General features: G+C 47.4%; 2 protein-coding genes across 4 annotated transcripts in view; both read left to right on the top strand.

Moving 5' to 3' along the window:
- Positions 1-5,795: 5,795 nt before the first annotated feature.
- Positions 5,796-25,883, top strand: part of LOC308486304 (uncharacterized protein) — a 174,763-nt gene continuing 154,675 nt past the window's right edge. Inside the window, exons 1-3 of one of the 2 annotated variants that reach the window (XR_013991020.1) lie at positions 5,809-6,040; positions 13,913-14,057; positions 14,319-14,524. The gene's annotated coding sequence lies outside the window, so the exon portion shown is untranslated. Of the gene's footprint in view, positions 6,041-13,912; positions 14,058-14,318; positions 14,525-25,883 lie in introns of those variants that run through there. The other variant, XM_081023022.1, reaches the window with a different exon arrangement.
- Positions 14,614-23,920, top strand: LOC308486337 (uncharacterized protein). 2 transcript variants are annotated; one of them, XM_081023105.1, is made up of 2 exons: positions 14,614-16,182; positions 23,080-23,920. In XM_081023105.1, exon 1 carries the CDS (start codon positions 14,740-14,742, stop codon positions 16,075-16,077), a length of 1,338 nt encoding a protein of 445 aa, XP_080879231.1. In that variant the 5' UTR covers positions 14,614-14,739; the 3' UTR covers positions 16,078-16,182; positions 23,080-23,920. The 2 variants fall into 2 exon arrangements, with proteins under 2 accessions (XP_080879231.1, XP_080879232.1); XM_081023106.1 differs by having other exon boundaries at positions 23,074-23,920.

Here is a 25,883-nt window from a genome sequence, read left to right as displayed (position 1 = left end):
TAGTCCCGGTACTCAGCGGGGAGCGTTGCAGCAGCCTCCTCAGTGGGCGCAGCTGCTAGCATTTCAGTCTCAGCAGGAGAACTTGGGTCTGGGAAGTGTACAGTCCGTTTGACCCAGTCAATCTGCACATTGTGAGCCTCCAGCCAGTCCATCCCAAGCACCAGGGGGAACCGGGGCATGGAGGCAATATCCAAAGTTCGCATCTCACGGTGCTGCTGGAGGCACAGGACCAGGGGCTGAGTCTCCTGAGTAACGGCACCCGAACGCAGGAGCCGCCCGTCGATTGCCTCCACCTGTACCGGTTCTGGCTTGTTCTGAAGTGGCACCCGATGATGGGCAGCAAAAGCAGCGTCCATATAGGAGCGGGTTGCCCCCGAATCCACTAGAGCATGGGTAAGAATCCAGGGTCCACCTGGAGGGTATAGACGTACCGGAACCATAAGGTGTTGTAGTTCAATTGGTGCGGCCCCATTCTGTGCTGTTTGGGACCCCAGGTAGCCAGGGCCATCAGCTACTGGGGTTGGCGGTTTCCCTGTGGCTGGCGTTTCTCAGGACAGGACCGGGCATAGTGTCCGCTTCCGCCACAATAGAGACATAAATTCCCCTCCCGACGCCGCGACTTCTCTGCGGGGGAGAGGCGTGGCCGCACTGCCCCAAGCTGCACAGGTTCCTCCAATGACTCAGCTGTGCCTGTGGGGCTGCTGGTAGAAACTGGTGCCGAGAACTGAAAGTGCCGGCGGCCCCGAGCCTGACGACGGTCCTCTAGCTGATCGTCTATCTGTAGACTCCGTTGAATGAGGGTGTCTAGCATGGTGGGGCGTTCCATTGTGGCCAGCTGGTCCAGTATCTCATCTGAAAGCCCCTTGAGATACTGGTCCTGAAGAGCAGAGTCATTCCAGGTCAAGTCCTGTGCCAGCAGCCGGAATTCCGTGGTGTATGCGGCCACCGTGGACTTGCCCTGTTTCAACCACCGAATCGCCCGGTTGGCTTGACTCCCCTTCTGGGGGTTGCCGAACGCGGCCTCCAACAGATTGCAAAACCCCACATAGTCCACCAGCAAGGGGGAGTCTTGCCTGAGCAGCGGCAACGCCCACTGGGCCGCCTGGTCCTTTAACAAACTAATCAAAAAGTGCACCTTGGTGCGGTCGTCAGGGAAGTTCCGGGCGCGCCCCTGAATATACAGCTTGGCCTGGGCAAGGAACATGGGAAAGCTGGCCGGGGCCCCATCAAATTTCTCAGGCAAGGCCACTGGGTACTTGCCAGGAGCCGGGGCGTCGGCCCCAGGAGCCGGCAGGGCGTCCAACCGCTGCTGAAGTGCTGTAACCGCGTTACTGAGCTGCTGCACGGTGTGAGTCAAGGCCTGGTTCTCCTGGGCTATTGCCAACAGTGTAGCCGCTTGGTCGGCCATGGCCTCTGACTCTTCCCGAACGCACCCCAACAAAGAGGGAGTGCGGGTGTGGCGGGAGCAAACTGTGCTGGTCCCGGGGGGGGGGGGGAGGTACTAATACCGTAGCCGAAGTTCAGTCCAGAGTCACCAGCCGGGTAGACAATCACTAGATGAGACGCGAGGTCCGAAACAGGGAGCCGGGCGGGGGAGCAGGAACGCTGGTAGGGCAGCAGCAGGAAGCCAGGCGGGTAACAGGAACACTGGTAGAGCAGAAGCAGGGAGCCAGGCGGGGAACAGGAACACTGGTGGGTCAGCAGCGGGCAGCTGGGCGAGGAACAGGAACACCGGAGAGTCAGGAGCAGGTAGCCGGGCGTGGAACAAGCACACTGGGAGTGCAGATCTAGGTCTGGGTAAAGCAGGTACTCCACAACGACGTTGCTCCCGCAACCTGGGACCGGGCTGCCTGACCTTTATCTTCTTCTAAGGCCGGGGGCGGTCCCGGCCCCCAGGGGCCCCGCCTCTCTTGGCCTTAAGGCGAGCACTCCTCCTGGGAGAGACCAGTTCCCTTCGCCTCTCTGCCCTAAGCCTCTGCAGTTCAGGAGAGGCCGAAGGGTTACTGGGCCCTGGGGGAGGCTCACCTGTAGCCACTGAGTCCTCCAGCACCTCTGGGGCCAGAATGGTCTCACCTGGTGCCTGCCCCTGAGGATCTGGCACAGGTGCAGGCTCCTCAGCATCTAGGCCTTGCCCCAGTTCAGCCGGCCCTGGAGGCGGGGACTCCTGTGCCGGCTGGGATTCCTCCGGTTCACTCTCAGACTCGGAATCCCAGGCCATCACACCTGTGATGTGTTTTCAACTGTTTTTACTGGTTTTTTAAAATTTTGTAATCTGCTCTAGGAGATTCGGATTACAGTGGTACCTCAGGTTAAGTACTTAATTCGTTCTGGAGGTCCGTACTTAACCTGAAACTGTTCTTAACCTGAAGCACCACGTTAGCTAATGGGGCCTGCAGCTGCTGCCGCGCCGCCAGAGCACAGATTCTGTTCTCATCCTGAAGCAAAGTTCTAAACCTGAAGCACTATTTCTGGGTTAGCAGAGTTGTAACCTGAAACTTATGTAACCCGAGGTACCACTGTACAGACAGGGAACTAACAGTAATGATGATGATGATGATGTTACATTGCTTAACATGCCCGCTCCCCAGTCATGAATACTTGAGGGCACTCCTGGGTCCATCATGGTCGCTTGAGGCCCATGTCCAGCTCAGGTTAGTTCCCCACCCCACAGACCTTTTGGGACAGAGAGGACATGGTCCTGGTCCTCTCTGCGCCAGATGGGATGGTGGCAACGCTCTCTGTGTGGAACTGCCTTGAAGGCGACTCTGGGAACTGGCCCAAAACGCAGCAGCCAGATGATTGGCTGGGCTGCCTCTCTTAATGAAGGACTTTGCACTCCTGCCTCTTTGTCCAAGGAGATCAAGGATCTACCCCTCCTCACGGAGTCCCATCCCCCCCCACAACAAACACATTGGATTCCTGTTTTAAAACAGTTGCACTGGTTGTTTCCTTTCCAGCAGGACCTCTCCTGCTCTCAGTGCCTTGGCTTGTGAGACCTCCAGTAGTGCTTTCATGGAACTATAGAGGTGGATGGCACCCCAACGATCATCTAACCCAACCCCCAGCAATCTCAGAGGCCACACTTGCATCTGGAGGAACTACTAAGTGTTAGAATATTTCCGTTCCATCTTAAGGGACAGGCATGACTGTTGTGTGTCACATGCCTGTTTACACTCCAGCACAGCTTGCTGGGAACTTCTGTTTGTGTACAGTGGTACCTCCGGTTACAGAGGCTTCAGGTTACAGACACCACTAACCCAGAAATACCGTATTTTTCACCCTATAGGACGCATTTTCTCCCTCCAAAAATGAAGGGGAAATGTGTGTGCGTCCTATGGGGTGAATGCAGGATTCGCACACCTCTCGGCAAGCAGCGGGAGCCCAGCGCTGGGCTCCCGCTGCTTGCCGAGAGGTGCCTGCATGCTGAAGTCTGTGCGCGCTGAGTTCAGCGCGTCCAGGCTTCGCGGACCTCTGCGCAAGCAGCGGGAGCCAGCGCTGGGCTCCCTCGGCTTGCAGAGAGCTGCCTGTTTGGAGGCTGGGGTCAGGGGAAGCTCGGGCTTCCCCCGCCCCAGCCCCGCGCCTGGGGGGGAAAGAATTTTTCCCCTTTTATTTCCCCCCCAAAAAACTAGGTGCACCTTATGGGACGGTGCATCCTATTGGGCGAAAAATACGGTATTACCTCGGGTTAGGTACTTTGCTTCAGGATGAGAACAGAAATTGTGCTCCAGCAGCGCAGTGGCAGGAGGCCCCATTAGCTAAAGTGGTGCTTCAGGTTAAGAACAGTTTCAGGTTAAGAACGGACCTCCAGATCAAATTAAGTACTTAACCGAGGTACCACTGTATAGCTTTTGCTTATGCTGTCTTGCTTTGGACATGAAGGAGAGCAGACATGATTCCTTTGTCCTGATGTGTGCTGAATAAACTGCTTGTAAATCTGCTCACATATGCCTCTCCAGCCACTTCTGTTGTGCGTTTACTCTGCTGAGTGTGCGTGCCCAGCTTCTGAAGGCTGCTGAAGCTCGGGTCGCAGTTTCATGCTGATCCAAGGACTGGAGAAGGCCCCGCACAGCTGGGGGGCTGCCATTTGCCCCCAATTCCTTGGCTGCATCCCAACACTAAGCACTGGAGGAGAAAATGAGGCCTGCAGGACCAGACCATAGGGCTGCCTCCTATGCGGGAGACAGGGCAGAGGATTCCCCCATCGCCCTCTCCTCCTCCTCCTCCTCCACGGATTGGCCTCCTCCTCTTTTAACGCCACCTTGATTGGTGGCCTTCCTGGCTCTTGTGGGAGGCAGTTCCACAGGTTTTACTTTGTAACCCTTGGCAAGCCGAACGCACCCAACTCACGCCTTTCCCTCTCTCGAGAGCTGGAGCATCGTGCACCAATGGCATCCCGAGAAGGCGGAGTAGGAGAGGTTTATGAATTACTTCCGGCAAGGGATACATTCAGTTATGGACAGCAGCTGAAAGGCCCCCTTACAGCTGGCCCCTGAACAAGGGTCCTAAGAAATCTTCACTGGCTCCCGTTCCGTTTCCAAGCACCATTCAAAGTATTGGTGCTGACCTTGAAAGCCCTACGCCTGAAAGCAGCTTTGTATCGAGAAGCTTTTAATATATCATGTTCGGTTATGTTTTCTTCTATTCTTTTGGAAGCTGCCCAGAGTGGCTGGAGCAATCCAGTCAGATGGATGGGGTACAAAAAAAAGTTGTTGTTTTTGTTAGACACTCAGCTTTTGATAGGGCTGCTTCGTTCTGTGCTTTTGGACTCCTATGTGGGCTTATGGTTTTGGTGCTTGTGGATCTCATGGGATTTAATGTCTTGCCATTATAAATGCACGAGGATAAGTGCATTTACACAGACACATTTCCGCAAAAAGACCAAAACTCTGGCATGTAGCCGCAGGTGATACAATAGGAGCCTTTCTGCAAATGGCCTTTGCAACACAACTCACTGGGTGGTAACAAAGTATACACATTTGCCTCTTTTCGACGGATGTTTTCGCTTAGCCCCGTTTCCTCAATGAATCCACCCATTTCTTGATGAGGTGTAACTTCTGCCAGTAAAACCTGAGCTGAAATAGGAAGGAGAGCAAAACAGCAGCCCTGTCTCTCAGGCTGGCCAGGAAAAGGCCGGGAGCAGGAATCGTCAGACATCCCGACGGACAGACTTGTCATGTTGCCCAAACATGAACTCGGAGTCTGATCTGATTTCCATGTACAACGCATTTTGTGGCGCAAACGGAGATGTTTTTGGGGTGCTCTCTCTGTGACGGGGGGGCTACTATCTTAGGCTGTATAAATTGCAACGCGCTTTAGTTCTGGGCTGCTTCACTCCTTGCATGGGGGGGGGGCTTTGCGCGCAAACAGATCAACAGCTGCCTTGCTTTCTTCCTGGCCTCATTGTGTTGCCTCTGACGGAGACACAAGGGATGAATTTTACCTGGGGGGAGGGGGGGAGGGGGAGGCGTGTGTGCAAAAGCCCAAGCCCCATTTTTTCCTTAACACAGGAGTCACAGAGCCCAACCCGCTGCTCAGTGTGCACCAATACCTAAAACATGGAATGGATCTAAGATCATGGCGTGGGGGGCGGGGGGAGGGAAGGATTTTGCAATGTAAACATTGTAGGGGGGGGACCCCACTTTGCAGCTGAATTGCCGGGATCAGCCCCTCTCCCGCTCTCCTCATCCCCATAAGGAAGTAGGGAGGGGGGGGAACCTTCCTCTCCTTCGTCCTTCAATTCCTCCCTTCCCGGTACATCCTCCTCTCACCCCGCGCCCACAACCCCAAATCCCTCCACCATGCGCTGCACCTCCTCCTCCTCCCCGTAATCCGGCTTCTGTTTCCGAAATGAGCGGAGAGAGCCCCCTTTCCAAACTGCCTGCTTCGCCCGCAAGTGGAGCTTCTACTCCGAATTGCTGCTCTGCAGCGTAGCTCTAGGGGAGCGCGCTTTCGGAAAGGGGAGGAGGATGGGAAAAGGAGGATCCCCGCCCCCCGTGGATGTTGCAGGAAAGAAATGAGACTCGAGAGCGAGGACAAAGAGGTAAAGGGGTCGCGGGTGGCGGAGAGGGGGGGAAGAACCCAGAGACCCCCGCCAGCTCCCCAAAGCGACTTCCGTGGGGCCTGGATCCCTACAGGTGTGCTGCGAAGGGGGCTTTCCTTGGCCCCTTAGGCGCCTTGGCAGCGGCGGACATGGGGCCCCCTTGCCCGTTTCCCCCGCACAGGCATCCCTGGGGACGTGTGGGCTCCGCACGGATAAAGGCGGGCCATGAAAGGGTTAACGGGCGCGAGAGACGCCTGGATAGAGACCCCCCTGTCCCTAAACTGTGCGTCTTCGGGTGGCCCCTCAGGATGGAAAGATGGGGGGTGAGGAGTGAGCCGCGCCAAGGGGGGCCTCTGGGTACAGGGGAGACTCTGGAACAGAGGGAGGGAGTGAAGTGGGGAGGGGGAGCATCCCTGGGGCAGGGAAGGGCAGCATTGGTGGGAGGGGGAGATCGGAAACCAGTCTTTGGGGAGACTTCTCCATGGTGGCGCCTACGGGGATTTTCTGGAGGGGCCGCCTTGGCTTCTCCCTCCCGCCCAAGAATCGGCCACCCCTTCAAGGCGACCAGAGAGGGATCCCTGAAAAGTGGGGGATCCAGTCCCCCCACCCCTCCTTCCTGTAACCTCCATCCTCTTCCCACCCCATAAGCCCCCATAACCCCTGCCCTGTCCAGGAAGAGGGGAGGGGAGAGGCCTTCTCAGAAGCAGCTCTTCGTTTCTGCAATCCCACCCAGGAAGCACCCAAAAACCTTTTCCTCTCTCTCAGGCTTCCATCTTTCTAATAATAATAATAATAATAAATCCAGCTTGCAGAAGTGCAAGCTGGATTTCGAAGGGGCAGAGGAACCAGAGACCAAATTGCAAACATGTGCTGGATTATGGAGAAAGCTAGAGAGTTCCAGAAAGACATCTACTTCTGCTTCATTGACTATGCAAAAGCCTTTGACTGTGTCGACCACAGCAAACTATGGCAAGTTCTTAAAGAAATGGGAGTGCCTGATCACCTCATCTGTCTCCTGAGAAATCTCTATGTGGGACAAGAAGCTACAGTTAGAACTGCATATGGAACAACTGATTGGTTCAAAATTGGGAAAGGAGTACGACAAGGCTGTATTTTGTCTCCCTGCTTATTTAACTTATATGCAGAATTCATCATTCGAAAGGCTGGGCTGGATGAATCCCAAGCCTGAATTAAGATCGCCGGAAGAAATATCGACAACCTCAGATATGCAGATGACACAACATTGATGGCAGAAAGTGAGGAGGAATTAAGGAACCTTTTATTGAGGGTGAGTGCAAAATATGGTCTGAAGCTCAACATCAAAAAAACGAAGATCATGGCCACTGGTCCCATCACCTCCTGGCAAATAGAAGGGGAAGAAATGGAGGCAGTGAGAGATTTTACTTTCTTGGGCTCCATGATCACTGCAGATGGTGACAGCAGTCACGAAATTAAAAGACACCTGCTCCTTGGGAGAAAGGCGATGGCAAACCTATACAGCATTTTAAAAAGCAGAGACCTTACCAACAAAGGTCCGTATAGTTAAAGCCATGGTTTTCCCAGTAGTGATGTATGGAAGTGAGAGGTGGACCATAAAGAAGGCTAATCGCCGAAGTTGTGTCGGACACAACTAAACGACTAAACAACAACATTATTTGTACCCTGCCCATCTGGCTGGGTTTCCCCAGCCACTCTGGGCGGCTTCCACAGAGACCAAAAATACACTAAAATGTCACACATTTTATGTCACAAAAATACACTAAAATGTCACAAAACCTCCCTGAACAGGGCTGCCTTAAGATGTCTTCTGAATGTCAGGTAGTTGTTTATCACTTTGACATGGGAGGGCGTTCCACAGGGAGGGCGCCACTACCGAGAAGGCCCTCTGCCTGGTTCCCTGTAGCTTTGCTTCTCGCAATGAGGGAACCGCCAGAAGGCCCTCGGCGCTGGACCTCAGCGTCGGGGCAGAACAATGGTGGTGGAGACGCTCCTTCAGGTATACTGGGCCGAGGCCGTTTAGGGCTTTAAAGGTCAGCACCAACACTTTGAATTGTGCTCAGAAACATACTGGGAGCCAATGTAGGTCTTTCAAGACCGGAGTCTCGGCAGCCACCCCCAGTCACCAGTCTAGCTGCCGCATTCTGGATTAGTTGTAGTTTCTGGGTCACCTTCAAAGGTAGCCCCACATAGAGCGCATTGCAGCAGTTCAAGCGAGAGATAACCAGAGCATGCACCACTCTGGCGAGACAGTCCGCGGGCAGGTAGGGTCTCAGCCTGTGTACCAGGTGGAGTTGGTAGACAGCTGCCCTGGATACAGAATTGACCTGCACCTCCATGGACAGCTGTGAGTCCAAAACGACTCCCAGGCTGAGTACCTGGTCCTTCAGGGGCACAGTTACCCCTTTCAGGACCAGGGAGTCCTCCACACTAGCCTGCCCCCTGTCCCCCCAAAAGAGTACTTCTATCTTGTCAGGATTCAACCTCAATCCATTAGCCGCCATCCATCCTCCCACCACCTCCAGGCACTCATACAGGCCCTTCACCGCCTTCACTGGTTCTGATTTGAAAGAGAGGTAGAGCTGGGTATCATCTGCATATTGATGCAGTTCCAAACCCCCTGATGATCTCTCCAAGTGGCTTCATATAGATGTTAAAAAGCTTGGGGGAGAGGACGGAACCCTGAGGTACCGCACAAGTGAGGGCCCAGGGGTCTGAACACTCATCCCCCCACCACCACTTTCTGAACACGGCCCAGGAGGAAGGAGCCAAACCACTGTATAACAGTGCCTCCAGCTCCCAGCTCCTCTAGACGGTCCAGAAGGATGTTATGGTCGATTATATCAAAGGCCGTTGAGAGATCCAGCAGAACTAAGAAACAGCTCTCACCCTTGTCCCTAGCTCGCCGGAGATCATCAAACAGCATAACCAAGGCAGTTTCAGTCCCATGATGAGGCCTGAATCCCGACTGGAAGGGATCCAAATGGTCTGCATCCTCCAGGCGTGCCTGGAGTTGTTCAGCAACCACTCGCTCAATCACCTTGCTCAAGAATGGAAGATTTGAGACTGGGCGATAGTTGGCCAAATTGGCTGGGTCTAAAGATGTTTTTTTAAGAAGCGGTTTAATGACCGCCTCTTTCAGCGGGTCTGGGAAGGCTCCCTCACAGAGGGAAGCATTCACCACCCCACAGAGCCCATTGCCCAGCCCTTTCCGGCTTGCTTTTATTAGCCAGGATGGGCAAGGATCAAGGAGACAGGTGGTTGGTTTCACGCATCCAAGCAGCCTGTCCACATCCTCTGGGGTAACGGATTGAAATTGATTCCATGCAACTTGACCAGACAGGGCTCTAGCACTCTCCCGCCCCGACCCTGCTCCCACGGTGGTGTCTACCTCCTTCCGAATATGAGTGATTTTATCTGCAAAAAACTTTGCAAAATCATTGCAGGAGATCTTGGGGTCTTTACAAGGCATAGGTGGTAAAGGTGGTTTTGTTAAATTGTGGACCACCTGAAAGAGTCTCCTGCTACTATTTTCTGCAGATGCAATAGAGGCAGTGAAGAAAGTCTTCTTTGCTGTCGCTATCGCCACTTGGTATGCTCGACGTTGAGCTCTTACCTGTGTCCAGTCAGATTCGGAATGAGTTTTCTGTCACCGACGCTCTAGCCGTCTCAGCGATTGTTTCATCGCCTCAGCTCCAAAGAAAACCACGGGGCTGTCAGGGCTCCATGCAGTCGGAGAGGGCGCTTCGGAGCCAGACATTCGATAGCCCTGGTTAACTCCGCATTCCAGCAGGCCACCAGGGAATCAGCTGAAAGGCCATCAACATGGGATAAAGCATCCCCTACCACTCTCTGGAAACCATTTGGATTCATTAAGTGGCGGGGGCGGACCATCCGCATTGGTTCCACCTCCCTGCAGAGGGAAAGGGTCGTGGAGAAGTCCAGTTGCACCAGAAAGTGATCTGACCATGGCGCTTCTTTTCTTTCACATTTACTTAGTGTCAGATCACCCACATCACGAGGTGAAAAACAGGTCTAAGGCATGTCCGTGACTATGAGTTGGGCCAAACGTATTCAGGGACAGCCCCATGGAGGCCATGCTTTCCACGAAGTCCCAAGCAGCCCCTTGTAAGGTCATTTTGGCATGGATGTTAAAATCCCCTAGGACAACCAAACTAGGTATCTCCAGGAGAACATCCGCCATGACCTGAAGCAGCTCGGACAGGGAATCCTTGGTGCAGCAGGGAGGTCAGTACACCAAAAGGAATCCTGTACTGCCCCTATTGCCCAGCTTCCAGAACATGCACTCAGAGAACTGGGTCTTCCCAGTAGGATGCCTGATGCAAGCTAATGACTTCCTAAAAATCACTGCAACCCCCCCCCCCCATCCACATGACCTGGGTTGCTGTGCGTAAGCAACCAGAAGATCACCAGGTTGATGGACTCTATGGAGTTGACGGAAAGGACTGGCAGAATCCGAAATCAGGGAGAGGAGATGGTGGAAGAAGATTGGAAAATTTAAAGTTTATATATAGACATATGGTAAAACTAATGAGTGATAGAAAAATGGTGGAATGTTTTTTTATGGGCTTAGCAGAAATGTTATAAGGAGTTAAGCATATATAAGTATTTTAGTTTTAATGGAAAATAAGGTTAAAAAATACGTTATGTACAATATGATAGAAAATGGAGAAAGATGGAAAGGATTTGCTGAAACAATTAATAGAAGTGGAATACAAAAAGGGAGGTGACAGGAGGTCGAGGAAACAAGGGAATGAAAGATAGAGTACGGAAAAGGGATGATGTAGGTTTTTAAATTGTTTTTGTTTTGTTTTATTTAGGGTTAAGGTTAGGGAGTGGGGTTTGTTTAGTTTAGTCTAATGTGTTTAGTTTAGGTTGTGTTTTGCATTGTCTATATATTGTACTATATTGTGTTTTTTTTTTTCTTCTCTCCTTTTTGCTTTCCTCCTTTGTCTTTTTTTCTGTTTTTCTCTTCCCTTTTTGTAATCTATAAAAGTAATAAATATTATTTTTTTTTTAAAAAAGAGAGAAACCAGGTGGGCAAGCAGCGGCAAGGAAAGGCCCATCTGCTTCATCCAACCAGGTCTCTGTCACACATGCCAGGTCAAATCCTCCATCCACAATCAGGTCGTGGATGGCAGTGGTTTTATTTATCATTGACCTGGCATTACACAGCAACACCTTCAGGTCATGTGGGTTTCCCCTGTTGATTCCAGCATCCCTCCGGTCAAGGCCAGACCCGGAGGCAGGGATAGTCTTCAAACAATGACTAAACCTGCCTCCTCGGTAATGACATGGTCTGGTCTTAGCGTAACTCCTCCTCCTGCCCATGATCACCCAGATCAGATGTCCTAGTGCTTCCCGCCCCCCGTGGAACTTGTCCCAGCCATTGTGTTGGCTGGGGCCCCACTCCCAGGCAGCCCTGATCCTGCCCCTTAAAAATGAAACACAAACTATACACAACCAATAAAACAACAAAAAACAAAAACAGAACAATTATACTCAAATTAATCCCCAACCAAATATCCATCCCACCCACCCACTCCCAACAAAGGAAAAAAGGGAAAAGAAATTAAATGCCACCGACTGCTTGAGGACATTTTAAAACACATTAACCACTTGGAACAGGGAAGCAGTAGCAGAACAACTTCCCGCACTTTCCCAAAAGTTTGTTCCAAATAAGGGCCCGGGCCACGCCCCCTGGGCCAGTTGGAAAGGGCCCTGGAAGGGAGCAGGCCCTGCAGTCCTCACCACAGCCGATGGTCTGTTTCTCTTCCACTTCCTGGTTCCACTACAAATAAAAAACAGTAAAATAGCAGACATTAAAAACCTCCCAATACAGGGTTGCCTTCAGCTGTCTTCTAAATGTCAGAATGTTGCCCATTTCCTTGTCATCTGCCTGGGTCCCTGTAACTTTGCTTCTCGCGGGGGGGGGGGATCAGCAGAAGACCTTCGAAGGACCACCTGCCTGTCCAGACTGAGCGATGTTGGTGGAGATGCTCCTTCAGGTCTACAGGGCTGAGGCTGTTGAGGGCTTCAGGTTGCAGATCTTGCTGCTCCATAACAATCTCATTCAGCAATTAAATTTATTACTGAAGGCAAAGAAGCATAACAGGATTCAAAAAATAGCAAAAACTTAATTTACATAAAACCCTAACTTAGCATACCAAAACAGCACTCAAGTAAGAATCACACAAGCACAGTAGAGAAATAGGAGACTAGGAAGTGGGACCAGGCGCCTTTCGGCCTTGTAATTTATATTCTATTAAATGTCAGAGTAACCTTGGGACTAGATAACAAGCCTGGCTCACTCCAGTTTAAACCAGCTTCATCTGGTTCCATGAAACAAGAAAGGTTCTTCATAACCTCATCGCAACTTATCCCACCACCAGCTCTCAGCAGAAAGGAAACTGCCGAGTTTCAGGAAGCCTGCATTAGATCAATACTTTTCTTTGCCTGAAAAATGCAACCATGACACTTTAAAGGTCAGCACTAACAACTTGAATTGTGCTTGAAAATGTGCTGGGAGCCAGGTAAGGTCCTTTAGGAGCAGTGATATGTGGTCTCGGCGCTGCTCCCATTCAGTTGCAGTTTTGGGTCACCTTCAAATGTAGTCCCATGTAGACCACATAGCAGTAGTCCAAGCTGGAAATAACCAGAGCATGCACCACTCTGGCGAGACAATCTGCGGGGAAGGAGGGTCTCAGCCTGCATTCCAGATGGAGCTGCTAGACAGTACTTCTGTCTTGTCACGATTCAAGCTCAATCTGTTAGCCACCATCCATCTTCAAACCACGTCCAGGCACCAACACAGGGCATTCACCACCTTCACTGGTTCCGATTTAAATGAGAAGAAGAGCTGGGTATCATCCACATACTGGTGAAAACCCAGGCAAAAGCCCCGATGATCTCTCCCAGCAGCTTCATATAGATATTAAAAAGCATGGGGGAGAGGACGGAGCCCTGAGGCACCCCCCAAGTGAGAGCCCAGGGGTCTGAACACTCATCCCCCAACACCACTTTCTGGACATGGCCCAGGAGGAAGGAGGGGAACCACTGCATAGCAGGCCCCCCAGCTCCCCTAGAGGGTCCAGAAGGATACCAAGGTCACAGGTCTCCAAAACTGCTGAGAGATCCAGCAGAACCACGAAACAGCAGAACCAGGGCAATTTCAGTTCCATGATGAGGCCTGAATCCCAATTGGAAGGTTAATGGTGGCAGAGGCATTCCTGATCCTGCACCCCCAAAAGCTCCAGGCCCAATAATTTAATTAGCTTTGAAGGGGCCATCGGATACTTGGTGGCCTTTTATTCAAAAGACAAATATTCTGATTACTTTTTAATTGATGTATGATATAAACAGCACTTCTGTTTTATATCTTCCACATTGGAGAGATTCTGATACACAGATCTGAGTTCATCGCTCCCCCTGAAACTGATGTGTTAGCAGCACTACAAGCCTGGACAGTGTGTTTGGGGGTCTTGTGCTGCCTAGACAACAAGAGCCCCTTCTCAGCCTGGCTTATATGGTCCCCAAAAAAGCAGAGCAGTACGTTAGGCACCAGCTTGGCTGCAGGAGTGGCTGGAAGGTGGTGTGCAGGACACCATCTAACCGTCTTAGAGACTCCACTCTGGATTTGTGTGAGTTGTTTTCCTCCACAGCCTTATCCTGAAGATAACTCAAGAGGAAGTGAAGGAGTGCACCAAAGTATTACGACCAAAGTTTTCCTTCTCGAGGAGCTCCCTTCCCAGGTTGATGAGCCCCATCTGCCCTTCATTTTCCTCTGCAGAATGGGCAGAATCTGCCTTCTTGGCTGTGGGATTCACTGTTGTTCTCATCCTCTCCATCCACCAGGGCCTGCCTTCACCTGCAACAGAATTCCCTAATACACCAAGGATTTGAGACCCATCAGCTATCCTCACGTGGTTTAGCCGGCTGATTGAAGCCATTCCTCGGATTATGGCCTCTGTTGCATTCTGTCAGCTGCTGGAAGCCACAGGTGAGAACTGAGTGCTGGGTGGGAGCTAATAGTGGATAAATTACCCCATAAGGTGCATTACATTTCCCCCACCAGAGGTACTACCGCTCCCCTAACACCACATGATATTGTGTGATTATGATCTTTAAGACAGAACAGGAATTAATTCATGTCCCCAGAAATAACACTTCTGGCCACTAGAGAATCAATACTATATTTTCAAGATACTACAAATTCCACTAAGTACAGTTTATCTATCTGCTTGAATATCCTGCTTTTCAGTGTCGTTTCTGGATAGTCCTGCGTCAGAAGACGGGCATGAGATCAGACAGCACATCATTCTTTAAAGAACAAAGCTGCTTTATGAACATTGATTCAGGATTTTGAAAATTGCTCATGAATTACTATCATTTGACATTGCAACTTCACTTCCTAAAAACTGGGAACATGGGTAGGAGGTAAAGGAATGTAGTAGACGTTGAAATAGGAGAAGGTGCTAATGGAGCTTGATGTGTTCTCTTTCCCTTAGTTCTCTTCCTTGAAACCCAAACAGGATTCCCTTTCCTCGCACTCTGAAGTGGGTCACCTTTCCCCCCCATTAGGAATAGAAATTAAAATGTGTGAAATGTGGAATATGCTTCATTGAACGAGGAAACATAGTTCACATCAACAAACTCCAACAGGGGAGAAACCATTTAAAGTTATGGAGTGTGGAAAGAGCTTCAGTTTCAATGGAAACCTTAGAACACATCAATGGACTCACACAGGGGAGAAACAACATAAATGTATAGAGTGTGGAAAGAGCTTTACTGATAATGGAAACCTTAGAACACATCAACGTATTCACACAGGGGAGAAACCATTTAAATGCCAGGAGTGCGGAAAGAGCTTTAGTGACAATGGACCCCTTAGAACACATCAACGGATTCACACAGGGGAGAAACCATATAAATGTCTGGATTGTGGAAAGAGCTTCAGTCAGAATGGAAACCTTAGAAGACATCAACAGACTCATACAGGGAGAAAACCATTTAAATGCGTGGAGTGTGGAAAGTGCTTCAGTCAGAATGGAGACCTTAGAAAACATCAACGGACTCACACAGGGGAGAAACCATTTAAATGTATGGAGTGTGGAAAAGGTTTCTGTCAGAATGGAGAGCTTAAATTACACCAGCGGATTCACACAGGGGAGAAACCATATAAATGTATGGAGTGTGGAAAGAGCTTCACTCAGAGTGGATACCTCAATATACATCAACGGATTCACACAGGGGAGAAACCATTTAAATGTATGAAGTGCGGAAAGAGCTTCAGTTTCAATGGAAACCTTAGAACACATCAACGGACTCATACAGGGGAGAAACCATTTAAATGCATGGAGTGCAGAAAGAGCTTTACTGATAATGGAAACCTTAGAAGACATCAACAGACTCATACAGGGAGAAAACCATTTAAATGCCTGGAGTGTGGAAAGTGCTTCAGTCAGAATGGAGACCTTAAATTACACCAGCGGATTCACACAGGGGAGAAACCATTTAAATGCATGGAGTGCGGAAAGAGCTTTACTGATAATGGAAAGCTTAGAAGACATCAACGGACTCATACAGGTGATAAACCATTTAAATGCCTGGAGTGTGGAAAATGCTTCAGTCAGAATGGAGACCTTAAATTACACCAGCGGATTCACATAGGGGAGAAACCATATAAATGTATGGAGTGCGGAAGGAGCTTTAGTGATCATGGATGCCTTAGAAAACATCAACTGATTCACAAAGGGGAGAAACCATTTAAATGTATGGAGTGTGGAAAGAGCTTCCGTCAGAGTGGACACCTCAATATACATCAATGGACTCACACAGGAAAGAAACCATTTAAATGTATAGAGTGCGGAAAGAGCTTTAGTGATAATGGAAAACTCAGAAGACATCAACAGACTCACACAGGGGAGAAACCATTTACATGTATGGAGTGCGGAAAGAGCTTCAGTCGGAATGGAAATCTTAGAAAACATCAGCAGACACACAGGGGAGAAACTGTTTAAATGTATGGACTGTGGAAGGAGCTTCAGTCAGAGTGGAACCCTTGATTTATGTCAACAAACTCACACAAAACACAAACCTTATAAATATCAGGAAAGAATATAGAGGTTCGGAGACTTCCGGGTTAGCGCCTTTGGTAATGGCGGAATTCCTCTGATCGGGAGGAATTTGCTCTGTGGAAACTGGGTCTGGCCGCCACGGCGAAGGCAGAGACCCCTCAAAAATCACAGGTGGGTGAAGCCTGTGAATGTGGGATTCGGCGGGCACCTTTCGCGCCTCCCCTACTCGCGGGGAAACCCAGTTTCGGGGATCCGGAGCAAAGTGGGGTGAGCGGCGCGGTGCTTTGAATCGACTGCTTCTTCCACGGAGGGAAGCCGCACAGCCGTTGCCGGAGAGCGCTGACGTTTTCCTGTGGACAATCTGATTCTAAAAGCAACTACCCGTGAGTAGAATAAATTGGAAGTTCTTAAAGAAAAAAAGACTTAATTTGGTACCGAAACGGGGAGGCTCAAAACAGGAAGTCCGCCTTCTGCTTTTGTAAATAGATTAAAGCAAAGAGGCTGCAAGCTAAAGTCTTGGAAAGCCTATTGGAAAGGACTAATTTTCCAGCATTAAAAAATAGTGGAACCCCCCCCCCCTTGGAAGCAGGAGAAGAGGGGGGAAGTTTTGGACCGCATATACCTGCAAGAGAGAGGGAAGGAAGTTAAGATTCCACTGCTCAGCACCTGGAAACGGGCTGCCAATAAGACTGCCGTACTTTGGAACATGCATTGACTGTGAATAGACCGTTCGCTGACAGCTAGCTGAATAAGAGAGATACATTGTTTTTAGCTGTCCTCTTCTGATCTTAAAAAGGAGGAAAAGTAGCTGAAAATTGAAACTAACTTTATTGTTTGAACTGTGTCTTAAAAGGCGTTATTATGGATTAATACAAATACAAATACAAATAGCAACTGTTTCCCCCTAGAGGAAGTTTCTAAAACTGTTACAAGAGTTGGATCAGGGGAATTTTCCAGCTGTAAGGTAAAACTGTGGGACTGTGTGACTGACCTTGGATTTCTTAAGTGTTATGGCAGATGGAAAAGAAAAAATAGATTCCTCAATCCCAGACAAAACAACAAGGTCTGGGAAGTCTTGGCAGCGAAGAGCGTCAACATCCGGCCCTTCTGCGTCATCTGCGGCTGTACTAACACATTCTAAACCAAGAGGAATGTTATCAGAAGAGGCTTTAGCAGTTGCATTAAGTAAGCTAAATGACTCATTGGAACAGCTAAATAAGAAAGTGGATGCTGCATCTACTAAAATTGATCAAAACACAGAAAGTTTAAATAATTTGGAACAAAAGGTGAATGCCAACACAGAAACCATCGAGAAACTGATACAGGAATCTACTTCGATTCGACAGACCGCAGAGGAAGCCAGGGAAAAAGTTCCTGCCGTGGAAGTTAAGGTAACACAACTGGAAACAGAGAGAGTCCCAGACCTACAGAGGCAACTTGAGGACCACAAGTCGACGCTTTCTATGATTGAGCTCAAGGAAAAACAGATGAATTTGAGGATCAGAGCTGTACCTGAACTGGAGAAGGACAGTTTGATAGATTTTCTCACGCAGGAATTTGCAGATTTTTGGGATTTGGATTTGGAAGAAGAGGAATTTAGAATCGTGAGGGCCTTTAGACTTGGAAGAGGAGGGAAGAAAGAGAAGAACAGAGTAAGAGACTGTTTGATTACCCTCCGATCCAAAGAAGAGAGAGATAAAATTTTGGGTTGGCACTAACAGAAGTCAAGAGTGGAAATATTTAAAGATATCCCGAAACATCTTTTGGACCTTAGGTCCAATTATGGAGATTTGGTTGCCCTGCTGAGAAGGAATAAAATCATCTTCAGGTGGGAATTTCCCCAAGGCCTATCCTTCAGTTTCAAAGGAAGGAAAATAAAAATAAGATCAGTAGAGGATAAAGTAAAGTTTTTGAATAACTACGAAGAAGATCTGCAGAAGGAACTTTGAAAATAGCCAAGAGCATCAGACAAAAGATCACCAGACAGAGGACTAGAGCAAAGAGCATCGGACAGAGGATCAGTAAATAGAGGAATACTGGATATAGCAACATTATCCTTTGGACTGGACCGCCCAGTGAATGTGACACCAACACCACCAACAGAAGAAGAGCAAGCATTGGGCACAGTTGGAGGAAAATCAGAGTAATTACATCATGGCACTGCAAGTACTAAGCTGGAATGTGAATGGACTGAACTCCCCGGAAAAAAGGCGGAGAGTCTTTCATTTATTGAAAAAAGAACAATTGGACTTGATTTGTCTACAAGAAACACATGTGATAAGGCTGCACAGGAAGGTATTGAGTAATAAAAGATTGGGCCATGAATTTATTTCATCAGATAAAGTCAAAAAAAGAGGAGTAGTCCTTTATGCAAAGGAGAGCCTATCACCGAAATTTATATTTAAAGATGACCAAGGAAGATTTGTTGCAATCGAAATTCAATCACAAGGAGAGAAATTTTTGATAGTAGGCATTTATGCACCAAATGAAGGAAAATCGGAATTTTTTAAGAAGCTACATGAGACTCTGATGGACTATATGGATTACAATATGATTTTGATGGGAGACATGAATGGAGTGGTGTCTACAAATATGGACAAAGCACAGAGACAGGTAGTTACGAAGGATGGTAGACTACCAAAAACCTTCTTTGACATGACTGACAATATGGATTTAGTTGACATCTGGAGAATGAAGAACCCTCTGGGAAGAGAGGGAACTTTCTTCTCTGAGGCCAAAATGACATGGACAAGAATTGACCAAATTTGGGTAACTAGAGGATTGGCTCCGAAGATCAGTAAAGTGGAAATCTGTCTTAAAACTTGCTCCGACCACAATGCTGTGAAGATGGAAATGAAACTGACACCAATTGGTTCCTTTAGATGGAGGATGAATGACACTTTGTTTAGGAACGAAGAAGTGACTAAGAAGGCCCAAAAAACCTTGAGAGATTATTTTGAGATAAATATGAATACTACTGTGGAAAAAAAGAGTAATCTGGGATGCAAGTAAAGCGGTTATGAGAGGATTTCTGATACAACAGAATGCAATCAAGAAGAGAGCTCAAAATGAGAAAAAAGACAAAATTCTGGAGAAAATAAAGGAAGGAGAGAAGAAATTGAGAGCGAAACCAAAGTCGCAGGAGATCCTGAAAGAGATAAAGTTATATCAAGTACAATATATGAAAATGATGAATCAGGAAATAGAATGGAAAATTAAACAGATGAGACAAAAGACATTTGAATCAGCAAATAAGTGCGGAAAACTGCTGGCTTGGCAAATGAAAAAAAGACAAAAACTTAATACCATTACAAATTTGGAAGTGGAAGGAAAGAATATACAGAATCCAGTGGAGATCAGAAAGTGCTTCCAGAGGTACTTTAAACAACTATATACACAGGAGACGCAGGAAGAAATGGACATTGACCGATTTTTGAAAACAAATGGACTACAAAAAACCTCTCAAGAAAATAAGCTAATGCTGAATTACCAAAATAACGGAGCAGGAGGTAGAAGGGGCCATTCAGAACATGCAATTAGGTAAATCTCCAGGACCAGATGGTTTGACTTCAAGATATTATAGATCTCTGAAAGAATGGTTAATACAACCTTTAAAGGAAGTCTGTAATGAAATACTGGAAGGGGAAAGGGCACCAGAGTCGTGGAAGGAAGCGTACATTACACTTATACCGAAAACAGAGACACAGCTTAAGAACTACCGCCCCATATCGTTGCTTAATGTGGATTATAAAAAATTTTCCAGATATTTTGGCTAAAAGATTAAAAAAGGTGCTAGTAGAAGAAATTCATAAAGACCAAACGGGCTTTCTCCCGGGCAGACATTTGTCTGACAATACGAGGAACATAATTAACATCTTAAAAAAACTACAAGTGAATATTAATACTAAAGCAGTTCTGATATTTGTGGATGCGGAGAAAGCCTTTGACAATATCTCTTGGAGTTTTATGAAGAAGAATTTACAGGGGATGGGGGTAGGTCAAGGTTTTGGAAATGGTATAGGTGCAATTTACTCAGAACAAAAGGCTAAATTAATTGTGAATAATGTAGTGACGGAAGAATTTAAGATAGAGAAAGGAACACGACAAGGTTGCCCAATCTCTCCATTGCTTTTTATATCGGTCCTGGAGGTTCTACGAAACATGTTAGAAGGGACCAATTGGTTAAAGGTATACAAGTGGGAGCTAAACAGTACAAATTGAAAGCATTTGCTGATGATTTGGTATTGACTTTACAGGAGCCAGAATCTAGTACTAAAAGAGTATTGGAACTGATTCAAGAATTTGGTCAGGTAGCAGGCTTTAAGTTGAATAAGATGAAAACAAAGGTTTTAGAGAAAAATCTAACTGTGATTGAGAGAGATATGTTTCAGAAGGAGACAGGATTAATACAGGTTAAGAAAGTGAAATACTTTGGGGTTAACATGACTGCTAAGAATGTGAATTTATTTAAGGATAACTATGAAAAATGTTGGATTGAAGTGAAAAAGGACTTAGAAATATGGTCAAATCTGAAGCTATCATTGCTAGGCCGAATTGCTGTGATAAAAATGAACGTATTGCCAAGGATGCTGTTTTTGTTTCAAACATTGCAAATCTTGGATAAAATGGACTGTTTTAAGAAGTGGCAGAGAGATATTTCTAGATTTGTCTGGCAGGGCAAGAAGCCTCAAATAAAATTTAAGATATTAACTGACGCTAAAGAAAGAGGTGGATTTGCCCTGCCAGACCTTAAACGTTATTATGAATCAGCCGCTTTTTGCTGGCTGAGAGAATGGCTGCTTCTTGAAAACACCGATGTGCTGGACTTAGAAGGATTCAACAATGTATTTGGTTGACATGCATACCTGTGGTATGATAAGGTCAAAGCACATAATGCGTTTAAAAACCATATTGTCAGAAAAGCACTGTTTAATGTCTGGATAAGATATAAGGACTTGCTAGAAAATAAAATCCCAAGGTGGTTGTCACCAATGGAAGCGAAGGCTCAGAAAGAGCTCAATATGGAGGCCAAATGGCCAAAATATTGGGAAATTTTGGAACTAGAGGGAGATAGATTAAAATTACAGAGTTTTGAAAAATTAAAAAATGGAGTGCGAGACTGGCTCTATTATTACCAAATAATGGAGGCATATAATTTGGACAAAAAACTTGGCTTCCAGGTGGAAAAATCGAAATTGGAAACAGAATTGTTAGATCCCAAAGTTAAGAATTTGTCAAGAATGTATAACTTGCTGTTGAAATGGAACACTCAGGATGAAACGGTGAAATCAGCTATGATTAAATGGGCACAAGATGTTGGACATAACATTATGATGGCTGACTGGGAACAGTTATGGACCACAGGTATGAAGTTTTCGGCATGTAATGCCTTAGGAGAGAATATAATGAAAATGATCTACAAGTGGTACATGACACCAGTCAAGCTTGCAAAAATCTACCATTTGCCCGATAATAAATGTTGGAAATGTAATGAGACTGCAGGTACATTCTTTCACCTTTGGTGGACATGCCCAAGGATTAAGACTTTCTGGGAGATGATCTATAATGAAATGAAAAATATACCTTTCTGAAGAAACCAGAGGCCTTTCTCCTGGGCATGGTCGGCCAATTGGTGCCAAAGAAGGATAGAACTTTCTTTATGTATGCTACAACAGCAGCAAGAATACTTATTGCAAAGCACTGGAAGACACAAGATCTACCCACCAGGGAAGAATGGCAGATGAAGTTGATGGACTACATGGAACTGGTGGAAATGACTGGCAGAATCCGAGACCAGGGAGAAGAGTCGGTGGAAGAAGATTGGAAGAAATTTAAAGATTATTTACAGAAACATTGTAAAATTAATGAATGTTAGAAGGATGTTGGAATGAAGTTATATGGCTTTAGCAGAAATGTTATAAAGGATGAAGTAAAAATAGATTGTTAATCGGCTAAAGGGGGAAAAGTAAGGTTAGATTGTGTCAAGACAAATTATAGGACAAAAACTGAGAAAGATGGAAAGGATTTGCTGAAATGGCTAACTGAACTAGAATACAAAAAAGGGAGGTGTGAGGAGGTCAATGAAACAAGTAAATGAAAGATAAGTTATGGGAATATTCGTTGTGTTTTTAATTGTTTCTGTTTCTGTTTTTGTTTTGTTAAGATAAGTAGTGTTTTCTGTTGTTGTTTTTCTTTATTGTAACGTATTGTTTTGTTTTGTTTAACTTTGTTTTTTCCTTTTTTCCTTTCTGTAACCCTTAAACCTTTAATAAATATTACTTTTTTTAAAAAAAGGAAAGTAGATAGAGCAGTATTTTTCAACCTTTTTAAGGCAAAGGCACACTTGTTTCATGAAAAAAATCACGAGGCACACCACCATTAGAAAATGTTAAAAAATTTAACTCTGTGCCTATATTGACTATATATAAAGTAATTCTCTTGAATAGGAATCAAATAAACACAAATCAAATAAACACAAACACTTAACATCAGTGGTGGGATTCAAAAATTTTAGTAACCAGTTCCGACATTCAAGCATGGTTTAATATTTTTTTCTTTAATGGCAAACAAAAACGTCGCGGACCGTTCTCTGCTCAGTGGGGATCGATCCGCTGATCCCCGCTGAGCCGGCGGATGACAGCTCCGTCTCCGCACTGTGTGCAGAGGGAGATGTCAGAGCCCCGCTGCTCTCTATGGGGAATCGGATGAGAGCAGACCGCCTGTCTGCTCATCCGATCCCATCCGATCCCATCCGATCTGATCCCCACCCAGGACGGATGGAAAATAGGGTGGACACAGTCCGGCGCCCGCATAGTGGGCGAAAATGTGACATTCTTTTTTTAAAAAATCTTTTGAATTTTTCAATTTTTCCCACGGCACACCAGGCAACATCTCGCGGCACACTAGTGTGCTGCGGAACAGTCGTTGAAAAACACTGAGATAGAGGTTCAGTCCTGGTGGAAGTCCTACATCAACAGACTCATGGACAGGAAGAACTTTAGGAGTGAAACCCTACAAACCATCAACATACTCAAAGAGGAGGAGCAGTTTAAATAAAAAGATTGCAAAAAGTGCTTTATTTACAATGGATTGTTTAAGGAACATCCAGAGACTCTCACATGGAAGAACCCATTTAGATGTATGGAGTGTTGGATGTCTTCCTCTCATAGTCCACTCTTTTCTTCACAGAAATGAACTCAGGAGGAAATCAGTCTTTAACACATGTTGTATATGTGAAGTTCTGGTATTTATGTGTAAAACTGTATAGTAATGAAATATTGAAGGCAATGCCAAACAATGTCATTATAATCTAAGATGTAAAGTACCTTTCGATAGAGACAGGGTGAGGGTTTATATGGATTGCTGGTGGTCAGTGAGAATTAGGGCTGGGCGATATATTGTCCCATACTGGTTTCTAGACCACATCGTGAAACAATTGATATGGCAACACACCACAGATCACAGTGTGCATTTCTGGGATGCTCATTTGCCTGGAAGCAGCCGGCAGAAAGCTTTGCTTTGTGAAGCCCCTGCAGATGCCGAGTTGCTGACTTCCCTCCCAGAAGACAGGAAGCGAAAGACACACATCCATTGCCCTGTGTCCTTCCAGCCTCTTTCCTCCCTTGCTCCCTTCTGCCGGTGTGTGTGCCTGACTTAGATATCCTGTGTGCTGTATTTTTTTACTGCTGAAACTGGATTTGCTCTCAGGAGCTAAGTTTTGTGCCTCACTGGAGACCCAGTGAGAACTGTATGCTTTGAAAGCTCAGTAAACTATTACTGAAGAAGTCCTGCTGCCTCTGTGTGTGTTTTTGACCTCAGATATCTCGAAGTTTGTCTGGCAGGGCAAAAAACCCAGAATAAAATTTTAAGATTTTAACTGACGCAAAGGAAAGAGGGGGATTCGCCCTGCCGGACTTAAAACTGTACTACGAATCAGCAGCTTTCTGCTGGTTGAAAGACTGGCTACTTCTTGAGAACACAGACATTCTAGATTTGGAAGGGTTTAACAATGTTTTTGGATGGCATGCATATATATGGTATGACAAGGTTTTGAGACCTCCAGTAGTGCTTTCATGGAACTATAGAGGTGGATGGCACCCCAAGGATCATCTAACCCAACCCCCAGCAATCTCAGAGGCCACGCTTGCATCTGGAGGAACTACTAAGTGTTAGAATATTTCCGTTCCATCTTAAGGGACAGGCATGACTGTTGTGTGTCACATGCCTGTTTACACTCCAGCACAGCTTGCTGGGAACTTCTGTTTGTGTACAGTGGTACCTCCGGTTACAGAGGCTTCAGGTTACAGACACCACTAACCCAGAAATACCGTATTTTTCACCCTATAGGACGCATTTTCCCCCTCCAAAAATGAAGGGGAAATGTGTGTGCGTCCTATGGGGTGAATGCAGGATTCGCACACCTTTCGGCAAGCAGCGGGAGCCCAGCGCTGGGCTCCCGCTGCTTGCCGAGAGGTGCCTGCATGCTGAAGTCTGTGCGCGCTGAGTTCAGCGCGTCCAGGCTTCGCGGACCTCTGTGCAAGCAGCGGGAGCCAGCGCTGGGCTCCCTCGGCTTGCAGAGAGCTGCCTGTTTGGAGGCTGGGGTCAGGGGAAGCTCGGGCTTCCCCCGCCCCAGCCCCGCGCCTGGGGGGGAAAGAATTTTTTCCCTTTTATTTCCCCCCCAAAAAACTAGGTGCACCTTATGGGACGGTGCATCCTATTGGGCGAAAAATACGGTATTACCTCGGGTTAGGTACTTTGCTTCAGGATGAGAACAGAAATTGTGCTCCAGCAGCGCAGTGGCAGGAGGCCCCATTAGCTAAAGTGGTGCTTCAGGTTAAGAACAGTTTCAGGTTAAGAACGGACCTCCAGATCAAATTAAGTACTTAACCGAGGTACCACTGTATAGCTTTTGCTTATGCTGTCTTGCTTTGGACATGAAGGAGAGCAGACATGATTCCTTTGTCCTGATGTGTACTGAATAAACTGCTTGTAAATCTGCTCACATATGCCTCTCCAGCCACTTCTGTTGTGCGTTTACTCTGCTGAGTGTGCGTGCCCAGCTACTGAAGGCTGTTGAAGCTCGGGTCGCAGTTTCATGCTGATCCAAGGACTGGAGATCGCCCCGCACACGGATTCCTTGGATGCATCCCAACACTAAGCACTGGAGGAGAAAATGAGGCCTGCAGGATCAGACCATAGGGCTGCCTCCTATGCGGGAGACAGGGCAGAGGATTCCCCCATCGCCCTCTCCTCCTCCTCCTCCACGAATTGGCCTCCTCCTCTTTTAACGCCACCTTGATTGGTGGCCTCCCTGGCTCTTGTGGGAGGCAGTTCCACAGGTTGTACTCTGCCCTGCAAGAGGAAGCGCTTTCGCTTCTCTGCCTTCCTTCCTTCCTTCCTTCCTTCCTTCCTCCCTTCCTTCCTTCCTTCCTTCCTTGCACCAGTGAGGTTTCAGGGACCAGGGCATATTTCATGTCCGAATGTTTCCATCCGCAGACAACCTCTGTTATACAAGGGGACTGATCCATACATCCGAATGGGGTTTCTCTGCATGCATTTCCCCACTCCTGGACCCCAGACCCCTCCCCAAGGGGCCAGCAGTGCATCCATGCAAAGGAAGAGCAGAGCTGCCGCCCTCCTGTGACCCTCCGCGCCCTGACTTCCCCCTCTCGCCATGCAGCGCTGGGACCCCCGCTCTCCCCTGTAGCAGGAACCCCCCCACCCCAATCATTCTGTTTGTGCAAACTTCA

Source organism: Podarcis pityusensis, assembly GCF_964106645.2.
Source record: "Podarcis pityusensis genome assembly, chromosome: 10".
NCBI classification, from domain to species: Eukaryota; Metazoa; Chordata; class Lepidosauria; order Squamata; family Lacertidae; genus Podarcis; species Podarcis pityusensis.
The sequence above is the reverse complement of the archived record's forward strand: the minus strand, read 5'-3'. Positions and strand labels throughout refer to the sequence as shown.